Genomic DNA, 13183 nt, shown 5'->3' with positions numbered 1-13183 from the left:
GTTTGATACATCCAGTGAGATTACATTGGAGAAAAGTGCTTCCCATTTCTCATAGTGCATCTATTATAGATAGCTTCTTGTTTAGGGGTAGGAGCCTGTGTCTACTTCCACTCTTAGTGTCGGGCCCCATATGACTTGAAGGATGACATGTTGCCATAGTCTCTGTAAGTTCATATTTATATCGTTCCTTTTAAAAATCTAGATGACACTGTTTCTTTGCAGTCTGCCACCCCTCTTTCTCTTGAAGAATTTCCACATTCTTTTCCACAGAGTGCTCTGAAACTTGTAGGATGGCATTGAAGAAATACAATACATTTAGGATGAGGTACTCCAAAGTCCTCCATTTTCTGCACATTAATAGACATCACTTTTAAATTACATATATCATTTATCAAAAACTTGCAAATTTTTTGGTGAAGGAAAATGTATTTATTTACAGTATGGTTAGCATGTCATATTATATGTAGAAAAATATAAGAAATTTGCATCAAAGTCCAGGCTACTGTAGAGAATCTTTCCAAACAAGTTGTTACTACAATGATTCTCTTTATCTTTTGATTTTGCTTCTTAATATCTTGGTTGCTATTGTAATACTTATCCCTTTATCTTTGATACAGACCATCACATTGTGGAAAAAAATGACACTGGTGAAGAACTGGACAGATGTGACACAGTTCATTTTGCTGGGACTCACTGATGATCCAGGCCTGCAGCTTCCCCTCTTCATCATCTTTCTCCTCATCTACATCTTCACCCTGGTAGGGAACCTGGGGATGATCCTGCTGATTTTTTTGGACTCTCGGCTCCACATCCCCATGTACTTTTTCCTTGGTAACTTGTCCCTGGTAGACGTTTGTTACTCTTCAGCTGTCACTCCTAAAGTCATAGCTGGGCTGCTAATAGGAGACAAGTTCATATCCTACAATGACTGTGCTGCTCAGATGTTCTTTTTTGCAGCCTTTGCTACTGTGGAAAATTACCTGTTGGCCTCAATGGCCTATGATCGCTATGTAGCAGTGTGTAAACCCCTACACTATACTACCACCATGACTTCAAATGTGTGTATCTGTCTGATCATGGGGTGCTATGGTTTTAGTTTCCTCAATGTCTCAGTTTATCTTGGAGACACATTCAGTCTTTCTTTCTGTAAGTCTAATGTGGTCCATCATTTTTTCTGTGATATGCCAGCAATCATGGCTCTCTCCTGCTCTGATAAACATGTTAATGAGCTAGTACTTATTTACCTAGCCAGCTTCAATATCTTCATTGCTTTCATAATGATAATAGTATCTTACCTTATAATTTTTATCACTATCTTAAACATGCGCTCAAGAGCAGGAGTTCAGAAGGCTCTTTCCACCTGTGTCTCCCACTTAACTGCTGTTTTTATTTTCTATGGAACTATAATCTTCATGTATCTGCAGCCGAGCTCTAGACATGCAATGGACACTGACAAAATTGTGTCTGTGTTCTACACCATGGTCATTCCCATGCTGAACCCTTTAGTTTACAGCCTGAGGAACAAAGAAGTCAAGAGTGCATTCATGAAAGTGGTTCTGAAAGAAAAATAATCAGTATGATAATAATTTTAACATTCTGTGATGTAATATTAAAATTCTTATGACATCTATTTTTATTAGATCATATTTTAAGATTATACTAGCTCAAGATCTGAGTGCTTATTCTTGCCCTTGCATATCATTTTGTCCTTGAATTAGGGAGCATATCAGATTAGAATAAGATTTTTTTTTTTTTACTTTTCTGTATTTGATTTTTTCCATTTTTTAGCAGTATTGATACAATAAATTATTTTCTTTTAACTTCCTTTTTCTGGTATCTTGTGATAGTTATTCATCATTGTAATCCTTACTGGATTTTTTTTTTTAGTGCACAGTAAAATACACCTCTGTGGATTTTAACTTTGGTGCTTCTATGATTGCTGTGTTTTGTTTCAGGAGCCTTAAGAGTCAATTGCATATATTTAGCTTATTTTTCCTTTATGTTGAGATATTATTATGAACTATTTATTGCAAGAATTTACTGTTAATATTGTCTATTACCAGAATTATATTTATTTGAATTTTTATTGCTACCCTCTTAATTTCTTTTTTGTTTGTTTGGTTTTTTTTTTGTTTGTTTGTTTTGGTTTTTCGAGACAGGGTTTCTCTGTGTAGCCCTGGCTGTCCTGGCACTCACTTTGTAGACCAGGCTGGCCTTGAACTCAGAAATCCGCCGGCCTCTGCCTCCCGAGTGCTGGGATTAAAGGCGTGTGCCACCACGCCCGGCTTCCCCTCTTAATTTCTATACTTGTTTTCTCTTTTCAGAAGTTAGTTTTGTTAGTATGTATATATTCATTAACTTATAATTTCACTGTTATCTAATATGCTGATATGCAGGCTGTGTAGAATATTCTGTTATAGAGACATCTGTGGTTCTGGCCTCTACTCAGAATTATAAATGTCAGATCATTTCATAAATGATCTCAGAAAATAAAATTAAATGAAGAATATATTACCTCCATAATCCTAAAAGGACACATAGGTGTTGTGAATCATTTTGTTTCATAAGAAAGGCCTAATAAAACAATTTATCCTTTATCTTAGAAGAGCTGTGTCAACATGTCCCATACTACTATATTTCAAGAACATTCACTGAGATAGAAACTATTTGTTTTATCTTGATAAGGCTTTTGATAAACTGTCCTTATATGCTTTACTTGTATGTCTACTGATCTTTCTATATCTTGATCACTACATTCATTTAGCAAAATATTCTTGATGTAGTTAGAGGGCCTGTATAAAATTTTGTACATGGGAAGAAGTCTTAAATTCCCTGAAACATACTGACCTAAACCTAAAGGTCATACTGCAGCTAGAGAGAATACTCTGGAAGTACTTCCAGGAGAAATCAAAATAATTTCACGTAGTGTTCATTGAAAAATACGAAAAAAACATTTGCTATGAATATATCTGCAAATGAAGCATTAGAATGTATATTGATTGTTAGAACAATGCAACCATGGCTCACACAGTTGCTATAATTTGAATCAACAGTCGATTAAGCAAACTTAATAATTATTTGTTAAATTCCAAGAGTGATTCCTTTTATTCAGAGACTTAGAATATGATATAAATAATACACAGCAAGATTACATATCCATTCATCTTTTAATATCACAATTGCAACTAACTTCTGCAAACTTCTATTGCTAATAAATTGATTTTGTCTTATTAGTTACTAGGTAAAGGTAGTTCTAGTGACTTCTAGGCATTTATTACAATTTTCTAATAGCTCTTGAAAGTTCATTTGTACAAGTTAATTATGCCATCTGATACGTGTTACCTTTCCAAATATGTACTCTGGAACTTACAAAATTACCATAGGATCAGTTGGAGACAGTTTGTGTTCATCAGCAGGAAAACCTAGGACAATTTTACCATTATTGCCTGACCTCTATAATAGTTACACTTAACTGGTGAAGCATAATGAAAATTTTATTCTAAGGTAGTCTCAATTGAGAGAAATGACCAGTAATTTCCCCAAATTCTTGTTATCTCTTTTATTTATTTCACAAATATCATAAAAATTTGCAAGAGTTCTAGGAATATGGTTTATAAAATAAATTGACAGTGTGTATGAGCCTTAGGCATACATAATGCTCCCATAATTCAGTAAGGAATATATACTATTGCACTTTATGATTTGAGTCCATGCTGCTCACTTGATCTAGAACTTTTTATAATAGTATTCTAATAAAAGTGTAGTAAGACTTCCTTGCCCTTTGGTTTCAGGGACATCATGGTCAGCTAGTCAAAGTTATAATAGTTCACATGCCAAACATATTATTGTGACTACTACTTTGAAAAATCTATCTGTTATGGAAATTTTACTCATTCTTTTATTTAGAGTAAAGGTCTGTATCTGATTTCTATCATGTTAAAAGTGGATCAGTTTCAAAAGTTTTACTTTTCTCTATTGAGTGTCTTCATCAATTATATTTTGAACATCAAAGAAGTATAATCACAAAGCTTATAAATTTTCTTTTATTTAAAATATTTATATAATATATTTACCTCCCTCAATTCCTCCAAGTCTCTCTTCACCTCTCCTTCCATCCAAGGGATAATACTACTAATAGTAATAATAATAATTAATAATAACAACAACAATAATAATAAAAACATAAGATAAGATACACCCCATAGATCCAAAGAAATTAATCAAGAAGGAAGGTCCAAATGTGGATGCTCAAATCACACTTAGAAGGGGGAACAAATGAGTCATGGTGGCAGAGGGAAGGAGGCACCTGAGTAGGAGAGGGGATGGAGAGAGAACAGAGAGACAGGATCAGGTATAGGGAGAGACAGGAGAGAGGCCCAGAAGACCAGGAGAATGAAAGAAAATATGAAGCTGCCAGGTGGTAAAGGTTGGGCAGAAACTCTAGGTAGTCACAGAGAGCTGGCTTGGGGGCCTCTTAGTTCTAAATGTGGGTGTCCTTAGGTGGGATGCCTAACAGTGAGGACATGGGACCTGAAGATATCACCTTCTATAGCCAGGGAGGACCCCCAGTCAATGTATAATAACATCAACCTACCCATAAAACTTTCAACCCAAAAATTGTGTCCAGAAATTTTAAGGACAAAGATGGAACAGAGTGAAGGGATGGTCAACCAATAACTGGCCCAACTTGAGAGAGCCATCCCATGGGCAGGCATCAATGTCTGACACTATTAATGATACTGTTATGCTTGCAAACAGGAGCCTAGCATAGCTGTCCTCTGAGAGGCTGTAATCAACAGCTGAGTGAGTGGGATGCTAATACCCACAGTCAAATTGGACAGAGTTTGGGCACCCTGTAGATGTATTAGGAGAAGGATTGAAGGCCCTGTAGATGATGGCACAGAAAGACCAACAATATCAACTAATCTGAACTCCTTGAAGCTCCCATACACTGAGCTACCAATCAAACAGCACACAGGAGTTAGTCCTAGGGCCCCAGCACACATATAGTAGAGGGCTTCCTTGATTGACTTCACTTCAGAAACTTGATGCACCAAGGTGGGGGATACTAAGTGGGCACCCTGTCAGAGACAGAATGGAGGGGAATCAAGAGAGGCATCAATCAGTATAGAAAGAAAGAAAGAAAGAAAGAGAGAGAGAGAGAGAGAGAGAGAGAGAGAGAGAGAGAGAGAGAGAGAGAGAGAGAGGGAGGGAGGGAGGGAGGAAAGAAGGAAGGAAGGAAGGAAGAAAGAAAGAAAGAAAGAAAGAAAGAAAGGAAGGAAGGAAGGAAGGAAGGAAGGAAGGAAGGAAGGAAGAAAAAAGATACAACATAAATGAACAGTGAAGAATAAGACAAAATAAGCAAACAGAAAAAAAAAGAGCCAAAGAAAGAGGTTGAAACATATGCAAATCATAAGACAGACACATTTGCACACACATGAATCGAATAATAACACAAACATGGAAGCTACAATATATGTGCAAAGGACTGCAAGGTTTAACAAATGTCCTGACACAATATGAGGTAGATATTCAATTAAAACATCCTGGCTAGAAAAGTGTGTTTCAAGGTTTGTCACAGTCTGCACATTGCCTATATTTGGTTCTGTGTATTTATTTTCATTTCAGAGGAAACACATCTGATGATGGCTGCCAAGACAAAGATCTATGAGTATAGCAGATTGAGTTTTGGAGTCACTATGTTGGTATGATCCTTAACATAACAGTAGACTTTTATTTTTCTGTAAGTCCCAAGCCTATCTGATCTCAGGTTCTTGGCCACAAGCGGTGTTGTGTATGGGCTCCATCTCATGGAGCAGGTCTTAAATCAAGTGTCAGGTACTAGTTGTTTATTCAACAACTTTTGTGCCAGTTTTACACCCGTGTATCTTACAGGTAGCTCATTTTTTTGTAAATCTAAGGGGTTGCAGCTGTGTTTGTGTTCTCCTTTGGGATTGTTCATAGTATTTTCCAGTATTATGAGTAATAGTGTGTAGCAGTGAAATCTCTAAGAAGCTACTAGTTCTACATTTCTGAGTTCAGTGAGTTGTGTAAATGTTGTCTTTGGTAACAGGGTCTTATCACCAGCATGTGAAATGCAACCAATAGCCTTGGCAGTAGCCTAGGCTGTTTGAGGCTTTCCCAAGGATCCCTTTGGTCCACAACTCGGTTATATGTAACTCATTCCCAGTCCTAGAAGCTTTATTTGGTAACCAGAGATGTCCAGTTGGAGTTCTGTCTACCTTGTTAGTTTATCATTTCATTTATATAACCTTCATATGTGAAAATACTATAGGAAACTTCTACTGTATTAGATTTCTATATAAGTCCTCAAATAGTTTTAGTTGTCTCTCCCTGAATTCCCTCCCCCCCCCATTCCCTTCACCTCTCCTTTTACCCTCCTGTTCTAATCTGTGCACTTCCCAACCTCCCATAACTTTTTTTTAAATTAGGTATTTTCCTCAATTACATTTCCAATGCTATCCAAAAAGTCCCCAATACACTCCCCCCCCCCGCAGTCCCCCACCCACCCACCCTCACCCCTTGGCCCTGGCATTCCCATAAGTGACCCTAAAAATTCCACCAGAGAACTCCTAAGCCTGATAAATAGCTTCGGTGAAGTAGTTGGATATAAAATTAACTCAAGCAAGTCAATGGCCATTCTGTACACAAAGGATAAACAGGCAGAGAAGGAAATTAAGGAAACAACACCCTTCTCAATAGTCACAAACAATATAAAATACCTTGGCGTGACTCTAACTAAGGAAGTGAAAGATCTGTATAACAAGAACTTCAAGTCCCTGAAGAAAGAAATTAAAGAAGATCTCAGAAGATGGAAAGACCTCCCATGCTCATGGATTGGCAGGATCAACATTGTAAAAATGGCTATCTTACCAAAAGCAATCTACAGATTCAATGCAATCCCCATCAAAATTCCAACTCAATTCTTCAACGAATTAGAAAGGGCAATCTGCAAATTCATCTGGAACAACAAAAAACCTAGGATAGCAAAAACTCTTCTCAAGGATAAAAGAACCTCTGGTGGAATCACCATGCCTGACTTAAAGCTGTACTACAGAGCAATTGTGACAAAAACTGCATGGTACTGGTATAACGACAGACAAGTAGACCAATGGAACAGAATTGAAGACCCTGAGATCAACCCACATACCTATGGTCACTTGATCTTTGATAAGGGAGCAAAAACCATCCAGGGGAAAAAAGACAGCATTTTCAACAAATGGTGCTGGCACAACTGGCGGTTATCATGTAGAAGAATGCAAATTGATCCATTCCTATCTCCTTGTACCAAGGTCAAATCTAAGTGGATTAAGGAACTCCACATAAAACCAGAGACACTGAAACTTATAGAGGAGAAAGTAGGGAAAAGCCTCGAAGATATGGGTACAGGGGAAAAATTCCTGAATAGAACAGCAAAGGCTTGTGCTGTAAGATCGAGAATCGACAAATGGGACCTCATAAAGTTGCAAAGCTTCTGCAAGGCAAAAGACACCGTCAATAAGACAAAAAGACCACCAACAGATTGGGAAAGGATCTTTACCTATCCTAAATCAGATAGGGGACTAATATCCAATATATATAAAGAACTCAAGAAGGTGGACTCCAGAAAATCAAATAACCCCATTAAAAAATGGGGCTCAGAACTGAACAAAGAATTCTCACCTGAGGAATACCGAATGGCAGAGAAACACCTGAAAAAATGTTCAACATCCTTAATCATCAGGGAAATGCAACTCAAAACAACCCTGAGATTCCACCTCACACCAGTCAGAATGGCTAAGATCAAAAATTCAGGTGACAGCAGATGCTGGCGAGGATGTGGAGAAAGAGGAACACTCCTTCAGTGTTGGTGGGATTGCAAGCTTGTACAACCACTCTGGAAATCAGTTTGGTGGTTCCTCCCATAACTTTTTATTGTATTTCTCCTTCCTAGAGAAATCCATGCCTAATCCATTGCCTATCTTACTCTATACCCAACCTCCTGGGGTTCCTCTCCAAATCATCTCTTCCTTGAATTGTGATATATCACATATGTCCTGTTACACCCTATCATGGTGGATTGTTGGCTTAGGTTATTCTATGTAATCTATTATTCTAACATTTTAAGAATTGGAATAGCTTTTTAAAACCAAAATATTGTTAGAAATTTAACTATACAAGTTTCAGGACACCTTAAGGGTCAAGCTTAAGGCAAACAAATTACTACTATAAATATTTATATTTCCATAAGCTGAAATTTTATGCAGCATATTTCTTGGCTGATTTAACAATTTTTGCCTGTTTCAATTATATATTGTCTAGATTATTACTTCACACCCATATTTGCCATTATTGCCGATACTTTCCAGATGTTTTGACATTAACTATGACAATCAGGGAGTTCTTTCAAAGAATCTCACTTTGTTTCCTGCATCGCACACTGCATAGGTATCTCTTGGGACTTGATTCGGTTGACTACATTCTTTCAGTTCTCCTGCCAGTTTTCTCCTAATTGCTGATTATAATTAAGGTCATAGATTTAAACTTGAACATTGAAATATAATGCCTGTGCTTCTTTATTATTTTTATTGTTTATTTTATTTATATTTTTAAAATGTTGTCCTCCTTCCTGGTTTCCCATATGCAATCCCTCAACCCCTTAAAGTGTTTTAATAATGTTATACATTATTATTAATTTAGTCACTATGTTATACAACAGATTACTTGAACTTATTTTTACTATTTAAGGTTTGAATTTTTGAAAGTTTTAAATTATTTCTTTAATTTTTGAAATTACAATATAATGTTTTGATTCACATGTTATTATTCCCCTGACCGTCTTTGATACTATGAGGCCTTCTGTTTCTTTAATGTGTCTATTCAGTCTATACTCTCCTGACATCTGTCATTTCTATTCTCATTTACTATATTGCATTCTTTGATTTCTATTCTCCTATCTTCATGTCTGTTGCTGAAACACACATGTCTTTTTTGTGATTTTTCAAAGCTAAAGCTTACATAGGCTTTTTAGAAGCATGGGATTTTAGAAAGAAAATTTAAGAGAATGTACCATTATTTTTTTTAAAGTTTATCATTTGCATAAAGAATTTCCCCTGTAAACACAGACAGGTACACATGCACACCCACTAAGTTACATCTAATGTTACAGATAGGTACACATGCATACTCAGTCTGTTACATCCATCCATCATTCAATTAGAATGTCAGCTGCTTTCTGAATGAAATAAAAGGCTGTTTTGTTTTCACTTGGAACTGTGTTGGTATGTCAGGCCTTGAAATTTTGGAACACCCTTAGCAATCTTTACATGACCTTAGTCCCTCCATGACCATCCAAGTCAGAAGTGAGACCAACTACAAGTAAGACCCACTGTCCCTTTGCTCATATTTATCACATTATAATTGTACTATTTTATTTTATTTATTTTCTTTAATTTTTTAATTTAATCTTTTTTAAAGTCCAGATTTTATCCCCCACCTGGGCTACCCTCTGACTGTTCCACATCCCATACCTAGCTCCTCCCATCTCCATGAGGATATCCCCACCCTACCATCCTCACCCAACCCCTCACCAGACCTCCCCACTCCCTGGGGCCTACAGATTCTTGAGGGTTAGCTGCATCTTCTCAGAACAGGTCCAAACCTGGCAGTAATCTGCTGCTGTATATGAGTTGGGGGCCTCATATCTGCTGGTGTATGATGCCTGGTTGGTGGGCAAGTTTCTGAGAGATTTCAGACATACAGTTTAGTTGAGGATGCTGGCCTCCTAAAGGATCACCCTCCTCCTCAGCTTCTTGAAGTTTTCTCCTAATTCAACCACAGGGGTCAGCAACTTCTTTCCATTGGTTGGGTGCAAATATCTGCATCTGACTTATTCAGCTGCTTGTTGGGTATTTCAAAGGGTACTCATGATAGGACCATTTTTGTGAGCACATCATAGCCTCAGTAATAGAGTCAAGCTTTGAGCTGGATCCCAATTTGGGCCTATCATTGCATCTCCTTTTCCTCGGGCTCTTCTCCATCTTTTTTTCTGCAGTTCTTTCAGACAGGAAAAATTATGGGTCAAGTTTTTGACGGTGAAATGGCAACCCAATCCCTCACTTGATGCTGGAGGAGGGCTCTACAACTTCTTTCTCCCCACAGTTGGTCATTTCATCTAAGGTCTCTCCCTTTGAGTTCTGAGAGTCTCTTACCTCCCAGGTCTCTGATACATTGCAGAGGGTCCCCTCTCCTTCTACCTCCCGAGGTTGTCTGTTTCCATTCTTTTTGCTGGCCCTCAGGACTTCATTCTTGTTATCTTTACCCAATACCCGATCATGTTCCCCATTTTCCCTCCCTGTTCCCTTTCCCACCTAGGTCCCTCCATCCTCACTTGTGATTGCTTTCTTCTCCCGCCCAAGAGGGATTGTGGCATCCTCATTCAGGCTCTTCAGTTTGTTAACTTTTTTGAGTTCTGTGGATTGTATCCTGGTTATTCTGTAGTTTTGGCTAAAATCCATGTATTAGTGCATACAAACCATGCATGTCCTTTTGGTTCTGAGTTACCTCACTCTGGATGATATTTTATAGTTCCATCCATTTGCCTGAAAAACTCAGTATGTCCTGGTTCTTAATAACTGAGTAGTATTCCATTGTGTAAAGGAACCAGATTTTCTGCACCCATTCTTCTATTGTGGAACATCTGGGTTGGTTCCAGCATCTGGCTATCACAAACAAGGCATATTTTGGGAATACACCCAAGTGTGGTATAGTTGGATTTTCAGGTACATATATATCCAATTTTTGGTGGAATCTCCAGATTGATTTCCATTGTCGTTTTTTACCAGTTTGCAATGGAGGAGTATTCTTTATTCACACCCTTGCCAACATGTGCTTTCACCTGAGGTTTTGATCATAGTCATTGTGATTGGTGTAAGGTAGATTCTCAGGGTCAGCCTCAACAGCTTTAATTTGATTTCTCTGATCACTAAGGACTTTGAACATTTTTATAAGTGCTTCTGAGCTATTCTATATTCCTCTGTTGTCAATTCTCTGTTTAGTTCTATAACTCATTTTTTTTAAATTTGTTTTTTTGGTGTATTTTTGTGGTTAGCTTCTTGAGTTTTTTAAGAAATATATTTTATTTATAAGTCCTCTATTGGATATGGGATTAGTGAAGACTTTTTCCCAATCTCTAGGTTGACAGTTTTTCCTATTGACTAGGTCCTTTGCCTTACAGAAGCTTTCTAATTTCATGAGGTCCCATTTATCAACTCTTGGTCTTAGAACATAAGCCATTGGAGTTCTGTTTAGGAAATTTCCCACTGAGCCAATGAGTTCAAGGCTCTTTCCCACTTTCTCTTCTATTTGATTCAGAGTATCTGTTTTTTGTTTGTTTGTTTGTTTTTGTTTTTTTGTTGTTTTTGTTTTTGAGTGTGGGGAGTTGCAGGCTGGTCTTCAGTTGAGCTGAAGTCTGAATCCCGATGGTCATAATTCACCTACATGACACAGTAGGAATTCCCTCATGCTCCTGGAACTCTGGCTCCTGCCTAAGTTACCACTCCCCACATCCCCCACAAAAGAAGCATGATCCTTAGTCACATAGGCAATGGCCCAAGCTTCTGACCATGAGGCTAAACTCCTCCCCAGTTACCTAGCAACAATAAAGACCATAAAAGAGGTGGTTATGCCCCCACTTGGCTCTCTCACTCCTTCTCTCTCCCCTCTCTTTGTCTTCTCTCCTCTCTCCTTTCTTTGTCCTCTCTTCTCCACTCTCCCTCTTAATCTCTTTCTCTCTAGCCTTTTCTCTCTCTCCCTCTCTCTCTGTCTCTCTGTGTCTCTCTCTGTCTGTCTCTGTCTCTGTCTCTCCCTTCTCTCTTTCCCCCTGAATTTCTATAATAAAGCTCTTAAACCATAGAGAGTCTTTGCTCCATCAAGGCTGTGCACACTCTGGTTAGTGTTGGAAACCTCTTCCCTTAACCCTCTGTCCTATAATCCTGGGGCTACAGGGTTTGGCCCTGGGGCACCCAGTGGCAATTCCCCACACTTGAGGTTCTTGATATATTTTGACTTGAGCTTTGTGCAAGTTGACAAATATGGATATAGTATCATTTTTCTACCTGCTGACTGTGGGAACTAAAAGGAGCTGGGGAAAGAAGGGGAAGGGAGGATAGCCCACATCTAGCTAGAGTTCCTCCTATGCTCTGGGCAGGCAGACATGGGAGAGCTGCCAGACGCTTTCCACTTGGCCCCGGGTGGGCATCTAAGCCACTGACCACACTCGACAGGGGTTGGACAAGGGGCAGCTCCCAACTGGGGCCCAGAGGCAACACCCTGTAGTCCCGGGTTATGGGAGAGAGGGCTGAGTGAGGTTTCAACGCAGGCGAGAGTAGATGCAGATGAACAAAGACAGTCTATGGTTTTAGAGCTTTATTATAGAAAGGCAGGGGAAAAGAGAGAAGGTGGAAAAGGAGAGAGAGAAGAAAGGCTAAAGAATAAGAGGAAGAGAGAGGAGAGGGGAGAGGAGAAGACAAAGAGAGAGGAGAAAGAAGAGGAGAGAGTAAGAGCAAGAGAGCAAGAGGAGTGAGAGGAGTAAGAAAGCGAGGAGGGGCCAAACAGCCCCTCCTAAAGTATGCTGCTATCTTTTCTGTTGCTAGGTAACTGGAGAGGAGTCTAGCCTGAAGGTCAGAAGCTTGGGACATTGCCTACATGACTACTAACAATGCTTCTTTCGTGGGGACTGAAGGTGTGGTAACTTCAACAAGAGCCTTGAGTTCCAGGAGACATGAGAGAACTCTTTCTGTCCCATGTAGGTGAATTATCACCACCAGTTCCCGGGGTTCAACATCTAGCCTCAACTGGAAACCAGGCTGTCTGTGTATAGCTCAGTGCCCAACAGCTGACTGCCAGTTATACCAGCACCAATTGTTGAAGATGTTTTCTTTTTTCCATTGTATCTTTTTGGCTTCTTTGTTAAAGATCAAGTGCCCAGGAGTATGTGGTTTTATTTCTGAGTCTTCAATTCTATTCCATTGATCAACCATTGATCAATGTGTCTGTCTCTGTAGTAATACTATGCAGCTTTTTTTTTAATCACTATTGTTCTGAGGTATAGCTTGAGATTGGGGATGATGATTCACCCAGAATTTCTTTTATTTTTAAGAATTATTTTCCTTATTCTGGGTTT

General features: G+C 38.6%; 1 protein-coding gene across 1 annotated transcript; it reads left to right on the top strand.

Annotated features, from left to right (window-relative positions):
* The first annotated feature begins 638 nt into the window (after positions 1-638).
* On the top strand, positions 639-1571 carry LOC110285693 (olfactory receptor 5B3-like). Its single transcript, XM_021152030.1, has one exon. The coding sequence runs from the start codon at positions 639-641 to the stop codon at positions 1569-1571; it is 933 nt and encodes a 310-aa protein (XP_021007689.1).
* The last annotated feature ends 11612 nt before the right edge of the window (positions 1572-13183 follow it).

The sequence above is a fragment of the Mus caroli genome, unplaced genomic scaffold (genome assembly GCF_978045245.1).
Source record: "Mus caroli unplaced genomic scaffold, Mus_caroli_1 scaffold_20, whole genome shotgun sequence".
Taxonomy (NCBI): domain Eukaryota; kingdom Metazoa; phylum Chordata; class Mammalia; order Rodentia; family Muridae; genus Mus; species Mus caroli.
This window is presented reverse-complemented; position numbering and strand designations above follow the sequence as displayed.

Bases quoted from the DNA above. Each gene is read 5' to 3' on its own strand.
- LOC110285693 (XM_021152030.1), top strand. From the start codon at position 639: ATGACACTGGTGAAGAACTGGACAGATGTGACACAGTTCATTTTGCTG.